Raw genomic sequence first — 14,461 nt, forward strand, 5'->3', positions numbered from 1 at the left:
CTCTATTCTGCCGGATATACCTACACATCTGAAAGAAGGTAAGCAGCATGCTATGCTAGCGAGATTACCCTTCTAATCAAAGTAAAACAAACCATACTGGTATATTGGAATAACCATAGCTTTATTCTCTGTACCTGAAGGGGTGTACTCTCGGAGGAGATGGCGGTAAAGCCCACAATATCGCTGAAGAAAATGGTGACGCTCTCATAAGACTCGGGATCAAAAGACTTGCCAATCTTCAGCTGCTCTGCTACCGATCTGTTGAACAATTGAATTGAATTTATTATCAAATCCCACTCTCAAGTACATTTACATGAAAAAGTATCTCACATAAAAAAAGTTTGTAAATTGAGGCAGGGGCGACGGAGCGAAGTTGAAAGTGGGGTGGGGCACAGGGAAAAAAGGGCACCTTTTCTTTTGAAAAGGGCACTATCTTAAAACAAAGAAAAATGACTTATCTACAGTGGCGTAATGGGGACAAATTTGGAGGGGGCTCGACATGTCGTATCACGTAAATTTACAAGAAGCTGTGAGCGAGCAAAAAATTTGACATTATAGCTAAATCCAATTTTGTGATAGATTTTGACAACTAATATTCAGAAAATAATATCCTATTTCACCCTTCTCTCTTTCCTTTTCTTGGTCATGAAAAATGTGGGGAGGGGGCAAGAGCCCCCCCCTATCTGTACATCTCTGCTTATCTACCCCACACTCATGACTCGTGAAGGCACGTAGGATTATACTTACAAGTTTTGTAGTAACACAAAACGAATGAGATAATTGTTTTCTTGTTTCAAAGGGGCGCTCGTTAACTCGTAAAATGGGTCCTTCTCATGTGAAAGAGGTACAGAACATGTTCGTAGGGGGCACCTTTCTTGGGTAAAAAGGGGCACTAATTCGATAAAGGGCACTTACAAGAAGGCAAGGGGCACATGCTCACAAATAAAACGGGTCCTTCTCAGGTGAATGGGGGCACAGAGCACGTTCGAGAGGGGGCAATTTTGCTTTTTAAAAATGGCAATACGAGAAAGGGCACTTGGTAACACCTAAAACGGGTGAAAAGGTGAAAGGGGCATAGTACACGTTCATGAGGGACATTTTTCTTGCGTAAAAAGGGCACTTTTCAGTGCTTCAAAAAGTGGGGTAGGGCACTGTGTCCCCCGGCCCCCAAGGATCGCCGCCCCTGAATTGGGGCTGACATAATAGCAAAATACTAATCGAGGTTGACCCAAGCCCCCGGATTAATGACATCACAGTTTTTTAAAACAATAATTCGAACTAAATCACAAGACATCATACTGATTCAGATAATGCTGTCATCTTCAATAAACATTTTTAGATAGATGCTCATTATTCACATGAATACGAATCTCATAATATAATGGAGGAATACGGACAGACCTTCCAAAAAGTAATACACGTTTCAACGAATGAGAGGATAAGAGTTTGTTTTATGACAGAGATGTGGCAATGCAAAAGGGGGAAAATTGTTTTTTTGTATCTCGAAAATACCCGACCGTTTTCACAAGTAATTTCTAGTATGCTCACTTTGGTAAAACTTCTTTAAGCAGTACCAATGTTTCACCAACATCTTAGAAGTTTAAATAAATCCAAATCCAGCAGAAAATCTTAATAATTTTTAATCCTAAGGATCAACTCCAAGTTTCTCCTTGAAATTTAGAGCGTTCCGACATACCCAATGAAATTCTAGAAGAAATGTGTCTTAAAATTATTCTTGTAATATAAATTATGTTCCCAAATAATTTTTCTTAAAACAGTGTCTCTAACCTTTTCTTCAGGCAATAATTATATCAACTTGTGCAGGGGGTGGATCCAGGATTTTCCAAGGGGGGGGGGGGCATACATTCCCGATGAAAATTTGACAAGCAAAAAAAGTTTTCACCTAACATTTAAGGTCATTTCGTCCGCCAAAAGTCCTCGCTTTCAAATGGGGGGGGGGGGGGTGCGCGCTTGGGTAAAGATGGCATATTTACATTAAAGATTTTTATTATGGCTCTCAAAGGTTCTCACGGGTTCACTGGTGGATCAGGGGGGGGGCATATCCCGCTCGTGCTCCCCCCCCCCCCGGATCCACCAGTGAACCTGTGTAACTCTTTGTGTCTCTGATCATTTCTCTATGAAATCTCAAGTATTTACCTAGGTAGTACTTCATAAAGCAGTGTCTCTGATCGTTTCTTCTCCTCTAAGAAAGCAGCTGTCCTCTCTTCGACCAAAGCTTCCAGGTTTGTGGCGTATTGTTCCATACGATTCAATAGATTGTCCAAAATGTTACCACCGCTGGACATCCCCCTATTTTGCAAAAGTAAGTAATACCATATAGGGCTGAAAACTGAAACCGCCAATGCTATTGATTTTAAAGAAATCTTAACTTCTGCACCCATTACTTACTTGGTTAAACGAATCACCACATCAATATAATTCATACATTTTAACAATATCAAATAGATTATGTATAACTGCAACATAATATGCGAACGATGTATGGAGTCAAGCCTAGTAATTTTGTTAGGAAAAAAATCAGTTAAAGTGGATGAAAACCGCGAAGTGTAATTAATAGCTTATTCTTAAAACTATAAACGAAAGAGATCAGTCGTCTTGGGGTCTAATTTAGATGTTTAAATAATTTGCAAAATAATTATTTCTTATTTTAGTTATCTTTTTAAGCTACAACTGGAGAGAAGGAGGAAGTTTCACGCTTTGATCAAACAATGTTATCAATTTGTGTGTTGAGTTATATTGATGTCTGACGAGGAACGCAAGCAAAAATCCATTTATATATATATAACAGGGTATATTCATGATAACTATTTCAATAAATTTGAAAATGGGTCTTGAATGTATATGCCTCCTAGATTGTTATTATTCATGGGTAGGTGTAACTTACTTGTTAACTTTCTTGAGTGTAGAGTGAAGAGTACCAGCAGTAGGTCGATCGCTTGGGGTCTCTTCCCAACATCTCTTCATTAGATCCTTGATTTCAGGGCTCCACGACTCATCAGGAATCAAGGCACGAAACGGTGGTTGAGTGGTCGTTGACTTTAAGCAATCCAAGATCTCTTTGTAATTGAGATATCATTAATATCATTAACTGGAAAACGTTGCCGAAGACGATTGATAACTCAACTATTGCCCACGTTCAAGGTGGGGGGGGGGGGGGAAGGCCATTTTATATTCAAATTTTAAAACGAAATTGGATGGCATTAACAAAAATAATGAATACACTTCGATTTTCTTCAGGCCGGACGTTTCGTGCAGGGCTACTAATTGCCCCACTACTCTGAATGTCGTCGGTAAATCTGCGCTATCGTCGGGAAATGAAGAAAAGTGGAGAGAGGTCAAAAATAGAAGGAAGGGGAAAAAGGGAACAACGGAATAGAAGGAAAGAGAAAATAAAAAAAGGAAATAAAATAAAAATAAACTGTAGGAGAAAATAGAGAAAGAAGGAGACAGGGATGGCGAGGTTTTGAGATAACCTGAGAATGTGTCGGTGCAATTAAAGATGCAAAGTCTGAGTTGTACGTTGGGAAAAATTATATATATTATTTGTTTATACTCGAGCGCAGGGATGTTGGTCTGACGACTTCTGCGTTCACTTCAATATTGTTTAGTTATATAACCATGATCCTGTTCAAGGATACAAAATGGATGGTAAAATTATCAAAATTTTCAGCTCACGCTTCACACTCCCATTTCTTGATTGGTGAAATATATGTTCTATTCAATAGTTACTCAAACAGTCACTAACATGTCATTTCGCAGGTCAGCATATTAATACTATGAGCTCGCACTTCGTTTTTACAGAATTATTACAAAACTGCTCAGAATAATTAATTTTCAGGTCCAAATAACCGTATACAAAATATCAACAAAATTAAGCGCGCGCTTCGCGCTCGCTTTTTTCGTAAGAATGAAGCTAAGATGTGTGAGGGTGTGTGTGTGGGGTGGGGTGAAGGTAAGGGAGGAGGTGTTTGTGTGGATGGGGTACAAATGGCTGGGTCTCATAAGTATATTTGTGTTTATTTGCGCTAATTAATGTTCATCCCTTCCATTTTCTTGAAAAAAGGTTTTCCTTTTTTGTAAAGAAGCAACTGGGAGACGACACCAATTTAAACAAAGACGTTAAGACATTAAGATTATGAACAGCAGTTGGGCAGATTCAATACTTACGGTCAGTGTCCATGAACTTCCGTTCTTCGTCGAATGGTCCTGCCCTTGTACCTATCTCAAGCATGATGATACCAAGGCTATACATATCCCCTTCTTTAGTGGGAGGGTTAATAGGGTTCCTGAGGTGTTCTGGAGCTTTCCATAACAGTTCTTAGAAAATGGCAATACAATTGGAAGAAAATATAAAAGAGATATGTGAGAAGATTAAAATGAATGGGAATTGAAGTAGGTAGAGAAACAGTAGTTCTAGTAGTAGTCAAAGAGACGATGACGACGACGGAAATGATGACGAAAAGTAGAAGGGAAGGTGAAAGAAAAAAAATGAATGGTACACCCGAACATGACGATAATGAAACAACTGTATAACCCATGAAAAGGATGTGAGAAATATTTAAGAGATATTCGAATGCCAAATGTCTCGGATTTACCTAACACGTTTCATTTTATGCGCCTTGAAAATCAGTAGTGGAACGAAACCAAATATGAAGATCATTAAATACAGAAATTAGATTGAACTTGTGTACTTTTCGGGTGTTTCTACTCAGCATGGAGTTGAGGAAATGCTGACCCTTTATCTTTCAAGTGACAAAAGATTTTGATCTTTCAAGTGACAAAAGGTTTTGATCTTTCAAGTGACAAAAGGTTTTGATCTTTCAAGTGACAAAAGGTATTGATCTTTCAAGTGACAAAAGGTATTGATCTTTCAAGTGACAAAAGGTTTTGATCTTTCAAGTGACAAAAGGTTTTGATCTTTCAAGTGACAAAAGGTTTTGATCTTTCAAGTGACAAAAGGTTTTGATCTTTCAAGTGACAAAAGGTTTTGATCTTTCAAGTGACAAAAGGTTTTGATCTTTCAAGTGACAAAAGGTTTTGATCTTTCAAGTGACAAAAGGTTTTGATCTTTCAAGTGACAAAAGGTTTTGATCTTTCAAGTGACAAAAGGTTTTGATCTTTCAAGTGACAAAAGGTTTTGATCTTTCAAGTGACAAAAGGTTTTGATCTTTCAAGTGACAAAAGGTTTTGATCTTTCAAGTGACAAAAGGTTTTGATCTTTCAAGTGACAAAAGGTTTTGATCTTTCAAGTGACAAAAGGTTTTGATCTTTCAAGTGACAAAAGGTTTTGATCTTTCAAGTGACAAAAGGTTTTGATCTTTCAAGTGACAAAAGGTTTTGATCTTTCAAGTGACAAAAGGTTTTGATCTTTCAAGTGACAAAAGGTTTTGATCTTTCAAGTGACAAAAGGTTTTGATCTTTCAAGTGACAAAAGGTTTTGATCTTTCAAGTGACAAAAGGTTTTGATCTTTCAAGTGACAAAAGGTTTTGATCTTTCAGTTTCCTTGTTAGATTCAATAAAATTACCTGGGTTGGCAACCTTTGCTTGTCAAATTCTATACAATGTACATACAAATTTTCTTACTGTATTTGTTTTCGCTGTCAATACTGGACTTCCTCAGTGATGGGATCCCAAAGTCAGTTAGTTTGAGAACGAATCTGCCATCGACTACACAGTTTGATGACGTCAGTCGTCCATGAACACCTATTACACTGTCATGGAGGTAGTATATCCCCTAAAAAGGTATAAATTTGTAATATACATAAAATAATAAACATTTTTTTCCCCATTAGAAGACGGAAAACAATTTGATCACAATAATGATTAGGTAGTAATTTAGGTTGTTTCGAGAAAACATGGAGAAATCTGGCAAAGTTGTTGATGTCATCACACCGGGATTTCCTTTGTGCATGGTTAGCAATCATAAATGTCATCTCAACGGAACTTCCATTTTCAATCATACATCAATTTTATCTGATGTGTTATCGACCTTTGCGCCAAGGGAAACGTCATTTTTGTCTCATTTACTCCATGCAAAGAAAACTTAAATCAGTTGTTAATATCAATAAAACATCCGCTTCACAATAACAGACTTTGCATTCAAATTCAATTTTAATCCAAAGAGATCATGGGAATACATATTTATTCAGATTTATTCGCATATAATACGTTTCATCCAGTCACACGTAGAATCAGGTGTAATTTAGGGAAAGCTAATACAGTTTTATTAAACACCATCCTAAGGATAAATAAATTATATCAATTGCGTTTGGACGTTTCTCAGATAAATCACGGGATAAAGATATCAGTGATGAAATAGCTTACCCTGACTGCGTCCATCAGCAAAGACTGTCGAAACATCCAGTCTAGTTTCAGATGATCGTTCTCCAAAATATCCTGAAATCAAGAAAATTAAATTCATTAAAGAAGCCACTTTCAGCACATGTACATTGAGTAATAATGATGAATTATCAACATTACAAGGCCAAATGTTTTCTTTTTCATTTGCCATTATTTTTTACCCTAAAGCAACATTAAAATAGAATCATACGTACAAAGCTATATGAATAACTAACCCAATTATTGCTTTTTGGAATTTTGTGAAAGTGTAACTATAAATGATTTATAATTCGATAAAGTAATTTAAGTTAAAAAACATTTTTATGAATATAATAAAGATTTAATTTGTGTGTTTATAACAGCTTGCTGATTCTTAAAGTATTCTAAAAATAAATTTAATTCAATGCAATTGAAAATTCAAAGGTCAATATTGTACCAAAATCTATAAACTGATATTTTCATTTAGTAGTACCTGTAAGCTCCCTCGTGGAAGGTAGTCAGTCATTATGGTCTGATTGGGAGGGTCCACGCATGCGCCAACAAAACGAACAATGTTTGTGTGTTCCAAATTTCTCATCTATACAAATGTATACAAATGAAATAAACAACAATAATCAGTGATTAAGAAAAGCACACAATGCCCATCATTTACCCCACCCCTCCCTTGAATAACCAATCATCGGGAAATATAAATATCATATTCATGATACTTCATATTTCATGATATATTTCATGATATATCATATTCATGATATTTAAACAGAATTAACATTTTCACATAATAACTTTAGAGTTATAACTTTGCAGACATCTGTAAAATACTGAAGATCATCATGGAATTAACTAGAAATATCGTTACCTAATATTATATATTATATTTATTTCTGTACCTATATCCTCTGATTCTTCTTTGCAAGGCAGAACAAAATTAAGTTTGACCTTACATTTCTAAGTTCCATTAGAACGTCTCGTGTTAGTTCAATCTTGGCTTTGTTTATCCTCTTCACCATCACCAAACGTCCCTGTATGAGAGAAGAAAAAATAGCGTTTTAAACATCGTCTTTATTGTCTACGTCTCAGGGAACTGTAGAAAAGACCTGCAATGAATAAACCCCATATTTGGACTGTTATGAAATGAAAAATTATTATGACAATGAAATGCAACTCGGTGAAAAAAAATGATATTTAAAACTGATATGGGAAAAATGGAAGAGGGTCGATGGAAGTATGTAATCATTTTCCATTTGTGACGTTGATGCGGGGGCGGCATGGGTGTGAGTGTCCTAATGTTTTCCAAGTGAGGGAAATAAGAGAAAGAAATAAAGAAAAAAAGAGAGAGAGGGGGAGGGAAAGAAAGAGAGAGAGAGAGAAAGAAAGACAGAAAGAAAGAGAGAGGAGGAGAGAGAAAAAAAGAAACGGTGTAAAAGGAGAGGTCTGGTACGTCACCCCAGTTATTCAATTGAAAAAGAACAAAAAATATAGGTTGTCTTGCCCCTATAGAAAATACCATGGTACCCCTCCCCCATGCGTTGCTGTAATGTAAACGCTATAACTGGAAAAGTTTAAGAAAGGAACGGATAAGAAAGGAGTATACAATGAAGGACGGAGCAGGCATGATAAAAAGGGGAGTCAACGAGAGAGGGGGGGGGGGAGAGAAAAGAGACAGGCAAAGCTACAATGAGGGGTGGAGGAAGAAGTTAAATTACATAAGCTAAATATATACACACAAAAAACGAGAACTATTTTCCATGAGTAAAATTGTTTTTTACATAAAGAATTAAGTGCAAAAATTCGTAACGTATGTGTTTTTACTCGAGAATCTGGGTTTCTGTTACACCTGATCTTTTTTTCAAGGACATTACTTATTAACTACTTTTCTTGAGTATCCCTGTCAGTGAAAGTATGTAAAACAATCCGTACAAATGAGTTTTTCTTCAAGTTTGTAAGGTATGATAGCAGAACGGGTGAAAAAACTCACAGCCAGGTAAAGCGATAATCTGACGATTAACTGCGCTGAGAAAATGAGTAGTATATGACTCTTGTATGTGAGTTTTGGGGTGTTGAGATCATGCATCCAAGTAATTTTACTCGGATCTCGCGTTAATTGCTTGCGCGCACACGTGATACCGGCCAAATGTGCAGAGCATGAAGACTTTTCTGGGAAGTTCTACATGTCTTTTTATTTATACATCGTCCATGAAATCATGGACGATGTCACTTATTTGCCCTCCTCATAAATGACTCCAGCAATCGTAGCGGCACACTGGCCTTCACTCCCTTCTGGCCCCGGGGTAGCGGCGCAACAACAGGCTGGTGTGTGGTTACCCAAACCGAGAGGCGTGAGCCTCGGATGGATGAGAATGTAGATCAATGCACCCTGTTGTCACCATAAATAGCATTTATGTTTGCCCCATACATGTAGGTCTAAGCTATTATTGTCAAGAAAAGTAATTATAGAAGAAAAGGGGGAAAATAAATAAAAAGACATGTAGAACTTCCCAGAAAAGTCTTCATGCTCTGCACATTTGGCCGGTATCACGTGTGCGCGCAAGCAATTAACGCGAGATCCGAGTAAAATTACTTGGATGCATGATCTCAACACCCCAAAACTCACATACAAGAGTCATATACTACTCATTTTCTCAGCGCAGTTAATCGTCAAATTATCGCTAAAACTAATCAAGTGTGTAATATGCTCACATACTCAAAAAGTCAGTAAATATACTTTAAACATACTCATTACACTGGGTTAAGTTACTCATTAGATTGAGTTATTCAAATTTACTCACTTGATGTGTCACTATAGTGTCAAATGAAATATACTCGACAAGATGAGTTTTCAAAGTACCTTCATTGAGTGAAAGTACTCATCAAAGTATGTCGCTATAGTGTCAAAATTATTTTGACATTTGAGTACGATTACTAACACATGCAAGTTTCTGTTTTTTGTGTGTAGGAAACTGTCTTACCTTATAGCGTGCAACTGTAGCAAATATCTGGCCTCCATCTTGGCCATCTGAATTGATAAGTGTGCCCTGTATTGCATTTAAGAAACAAGATACCAATTAAATAACATTATTGATTAATTGTCGCATGGTGTCGTCAAAGATTCTATGGAGCCCATCAATAAGTGACGGAAGTACGATATTATAGCACACGAACAAGAAAGAGGGTATCTGACAAACGGGGACAAGATCTTAAGAAAAAATATACATGTACTGACGATGAAAAGAAGATAAAGATAGTGCATTGGGTTATTCTTGAACACTATTAATGATTACAGCGAATGATATTCTATATCTTATGGAAAGTGATCACACTTAACGGGTATGCGAACAGATACAGTGCTGCATGTGAGGTTGGGATAAGAGAGAGGAGGTGCCGATACTGGGGCAAGAGATGGCGGAAGAGGAAGCAACATTATAAAGGAACATAAGGGATATAGAGGAACAGTGAGCCACTGCAGTTTTTTCGCCCTTTTTTCGCCGTTTTGTGTGTTATAACCTATGGGAAATTCAAAGTTGCAGTTTTTTCGCCGTTTTGAAAACGGCTAGAAAAGGGCGAAGAAAGGGAGAATTTTTGGAGAAAAAACGGCCAAAAAACGGCTACATTAGGTTTCCTATGTAAACATTGAATTATTATGGAGTGCCATCATTGTTCAATATAAGCGGAGCTATTGATTTCCCCAAGAAAACGGCGAGAAAACGGCGAATGTTAAGGACAAGGATTCTGTTAGAGGAGTGAAGATACTGAGAGAAAACGGCTAATAAACGGAGAGAAAAGGGCTAGAAAACGGAGACAAAAGGGCGAATGGGTAGTAAGGCGTGTGTTGCATAAAACGGAGAGAAAAGGGCGAGAAAACGGCGAATGTTAGGGACAAGGATCCTGTTAGAGGAGTGAAGATACGGAGCGAAAATGGCTAATAAACGGAGACAAAAGGGCGAGAAAATGGACAGGGCGAATGGGTAGTAAGGCGTGTGTTGCATAAAACGGAGAGAAAAGGGCGAGAAAACGGAGAGAAAAATGGCGAATGGGTAGTGCAGTGCATAAACGGAGAGAAAAGGGTGAATGGGTCCCAAGGAGTGCATTGCAAGAAACGGAGATAAAATGGCGGGAAAACAGAGAGAAAAGGAAAAAAAAACAGAGAGAAAGGGCAGATGAGCAGTAAGAGGTGAGAGCATGAAACAGAGAGAAAAAAAAGGTTAGAAAAAAAAGAAAAGGGCGAATGGGTACTACGAAGTGCATTGCATAAATCAGAGAAAAGGGGCGAGAAAACTGAGACGAACTGGCGAATTAATAAGAAGTGCATTGCATAAAATGGCTTAAAAATGTGAAAAATGTGTGATAAACATTGAGAAAAAGCGACTAGAAAACGTAAAGTATATATTTGCAATATTTCTATAAACTTAAGATTTTCTTATGAACTCCTTTTGGAAATAAGCTCTAGTTTTCATGGGTAATATTTAATAATAATTCTCATTTTCATTCATGTAAAAAAAATTGTTATTTTACTTTCGGGGGGGGGGGGGGGGTTACGCCTTCTTTCATAAATCTTATTTACATATTGTATAGGCCTACTACATTCATTGTTTTATTTCAACATTTTTTATATTTCATGTGGACTTTGATAAAATGTCAATCAGATGAAAATAAAATTTAATTGAATTGGATTGAAACTTCTTTTAATACTTCATTCTTTACTCTTATTTTCTCTTCTTTGGAAAGGGGGGGGGGCATAATATCAAATCCCCCTCTTTGTGATCATTTATGATGGAGAACAATAAATCATTCAAAGTCGAATGTAGTTAAAGAGCTTAAATTTGCCCTATTTACTAAAAAATGCAAAATTTCTAGCGCCGAATATTGGCACGCATGTCGTCTGGGACATAATCTACAAAATTGTATCGTAATTTATTTCATGCAACTCCCTTCAAAGCTCAGAATGCTCTATTTTTTGGTATAAGAACTCTTTGTGTACATGAACAATTGCGATATCAGATCAAATTCTTGTGTCGTATATCGTTTTTTGCAATTTCTTATGTATTTCTTTGTTTTTTACATTTTGTGTTTCATTATTTTTTCAATTAAATTTGTTTGGGACTCTTCTGATATCATAAACAGCATTACATCTAGACCAGCAAAATAATCATACATTTATGTTTTTGTTGAAAACACAATTTGCATTGACTTTGTACACGAAATCACATTTTTGAGCAATTTTTGGTCTGACATGCACTTACATAATGTTGCGTTATTTCGGAACCGCATACACGGGTGACGCAAAACTGGTCTAAAAAGTTGCGCAAGACTTAAAAGTAAAAATTTAGCGAGCGGCAAAAATATTGCACGAATCGTTGAGGGGGGCGGCCTAGATAGGGTTAATGGATTATTCTCTGATACCAATGACCAGTGGCGGACCGTGACCCGGAGGAGACAAAGCATTGGAGGGGCACGGCATTGTTCACAAACAATACAGTGCCCCTCCAATGCTTTGTCTCCTCGATCCGGGTCACGGTCCGCCACTGCCAATGACTTTTAAATGTATTACAAATTTAATCATGAACCAATAAAATCCTTTGAATAAACTGGCGTGAAGGGATGGGGCACATCCAAGAATCTGTATGGAAGTGGGCAGGGGCGGATCCAGGATTTTCCAAAAGGGAGGAGGGGGGGGAATCTTTCGGGGGAAAATTTTGACAAGCCAAAAAAAAAAGTCTTCAATCTTGCTATCAAATGGCATTTTTACTTTACAAATTTTAATTGTCCTTATCAAGGGGGGGGGGGGTACGTGTCCCCTGTGCCCCCCATGGATTCGCGCATGTAAATGGGGGTATTTTGTACAAATATATATAGCCATACCCTCGCAAGTTAAGTGTACGATGAGTTACTGATGACATTGACCAAATCAATGTCGTTAATGAAACAAAGAGGCAAATAAGGGCAGCAATATTAATTCCCAATAATTTATTTCATCTGCTTATTATAATCCTATAATAAATATTACATTTATGAATTTGGCTCAGAATTTTGAATGTTGCATCTTTCTCCAGTGGTTCTCTATTGCGCTTTCTGTCCTTTCATCTACGAACACACTGACCCCCTCTTAAAAACTTCACCCCCGGTATGCACTTGCCTCCCACTTGGTATTTTGCCATTTTATGTTAATTCAAATACTCGCATGATAATATGCAGAAAGGCACTTTTCATGTTTCTGATGCTGCAGTCACATTTCCCCTACCGCGGCGTACGGCGAGTAAAAAAACAGCCGTTTTATTAATGTGTAGGTGGTACAAAAAAGTCTTAACGGATGTTTTCGACCCGCCGTAAGGGGAATGTGACTGGGCCATTGGTCATTTAAGTAGTATCCAACAAACCACTTCGATATACTTTAAATTCTTGGGGAGGCATACATCAGCCTCCATGATGACATGAGCTGGTTCGATCTCGTTGGTGTATTGGTCAAAAAGGTGTTTTATAGTGTTAAAGAATGCACTTAATTGAGCTCCTTCGTTTTATTTAGGAAAGATAACTTAAAATGTATAACAGAAGCCTTGGAGTGAATGCCCTAGTAGCTGTCGCGACTTGAATGGGGTCAATTAATTACACCGTCTCGCACGTTTTGTGAACAATGGAAGGTGTGAATGAAGGTGTGAAAATTGCAGTTAACACCTAACAATAGGAAGAATCTGTTTCAACTTAAAGTTACGAAATGATCTCTTGTGATCTGTCGTTGTGTTTCTTCAACCCGGATGAATCCCCAAACCACATTGTCCAATCACGGACCTACTACAGTAGTCAGCGTTTGTGAAAATGGAATGATAATCGAGGATGATAGTGTATTTGCGATGTAAATAATGATGTTGGTGATAATGAAGGGGGATGAAGAGGAAGAAGAGGAAGAGAATGATGGTGGTGGTAATGATTTTGATGCGGTGATGATGATGGCGATAACATAATTTTTTTTTCTTAATAAACATATTATGTGTGTAAATTTATTTTTTAAAAAAAATGAAATTTTCTTTGTAAGAATGTGGATAAGATGCATATTATATTATCTTTGTTTTTTTTTCTGATATTTGTGTTTGATTTGTCTCTATTGTTCTGATTACAATATGCATGTATATATATTGTGATTTCGTTAATACCTTTGTTAATTCAATAAAACACATAAATAAATTATATATGATACAGTGATTATACAATGAGCGTTATGGTTAACGACTTTGCACAAGCTGGTTATATTTGGGACCTTTCGCAATCCTCACGGACGCTAATATTAGGGTCCCCTAACACAAAAGTTAACGCTTAATCATACACTTGATTTTTAAGATTGAATGTGCATTATAGTCAATAGAATCAAACGTAGAAAACTGCTCTACAATCAATGCTAAACTTTGTGTTACAGGGGGGTTACAGGCCCTACAGATCTGCTTTTCGTGTGCAAAATCCTTTTCTGCGACACTCGCACCATACATAGCATGTATATTACGACTGATGGCTTGAGATATTCGAAATGCAGACCTAAAATAGATTATGACATGGATAAGAAAGTGGTTTTTCAAACAAATCGAGTACATATTGAGTGAGGAAAAACTTACTGAATGAAGGCTTAGATATAGATCATTACAGTCCATCGAATCGATATTACATTTATTGTGGATTATTGGTGTATTACTGGCAATTGATTTCATGGGTCAGATCAACCTCTCCAGCCGAACATTTCGCGTGAGTTGATATGTGCACACCATTATGTAATACGTTTGAACTCGTTTCTTTTTGTTTCTTTTGTTTATTTTGTTTATTCCTTCTACACAAACGATATGCCTCTCGCACACGATGTAATGGCATTATGTTTTACTTCCCCCAGAAATGGGGGATTAGATTCAAATTCCGGGGGGACCACTTCCATTAATGAGTGGATACCAGGCACGACCATGGGGTTTCGAAAAGTACCCTAAACAAGCTGGGAAGTAATTCTTTTCCAGATTATGAAAATGCATCTCTTAACAAGAATTTAGCTTGTGAAACCCTACAAGTAATGGATATCCCTTTTTTGTCAGCATTTTAAACATCGTTTTGACACCCTTATAACGTTACATA

At 37.1% G+C, this 14,461-nt stretch overlaps 1 protein-coding gene across 2 annotated transcripts in view; it reads right to left on the reverse strand.

Annotated features, from left to right (window-relative positions):
- Positions 1-14,116, reverse strand: part of LOC129257069 (atrial natriuretic peptide receptor 1-like) — a 20,353-nt gene extending 6,237 nt beyond the window's left edge. Inside the window, exons 1-10 of one of the 2 annotated variants that reach the window (XM_064097324.1) lie at positions 13,960-14,116; positions 9,331-9,396; positions 7,306-7,383; positions 6,834-6,938; positions 6,347-6,418; positions 5,606-5,756; positions 4,189-4,338; positions 2,906-3,077; positions 2,158-2,310; positions 135-258 (exon numbers count right to left, since the gene is read on the reverse strand). In XM_064097324.1, coding sequence (XP_063953394.1) covers positions 135-258; positions 2,158-2,310; positions 2,906-3,077; positions 4,189-4,338; positions 5,606-5,756; positions 6,347-6,418; positions 6,834-6,938; positions 7,306-7,383; positions 9,331-9,396; positions 13,960-14,052 — 1,164 coding nt within the window. In that variant the 5' untranslated portion in view covers positions 14,053-14,116. Of the gene's footprint in view, positions 1-134; positions 259-2,157; positions 2,311-2,905; positions 3,078-4,188; positions 4,339-5,605; positions 5,757-6,346; positions 6,419-6,833; positions 6,939-7,251; positions 7,384-9,330; positions 9,397-13,959 lie in introns of those variants that run through there. The other variant, XM_064097325.1, reaches the window with a different exon arrangement.
- Positions 14,117-14,461: the final 345 nt, after the last annotated feature.

The sequence above is a fragment of the Lytechinus pictus genome, chromosome 3 (assembly GCF_037042905.1).
Source record: "Lytechinus pictus isolate F3 Inbred chromosome 3, Lp3.0, whole genome shotgun sequence".
In the NCBI taxonomy this organism is placed as follows: domain Eukaryota; kingdom Metazoa; phylum Echinodermata; class Echinoidea; order Temnopleuroida; family Toxopneustidae; genus Lytechinus; species Lytechinus pictus.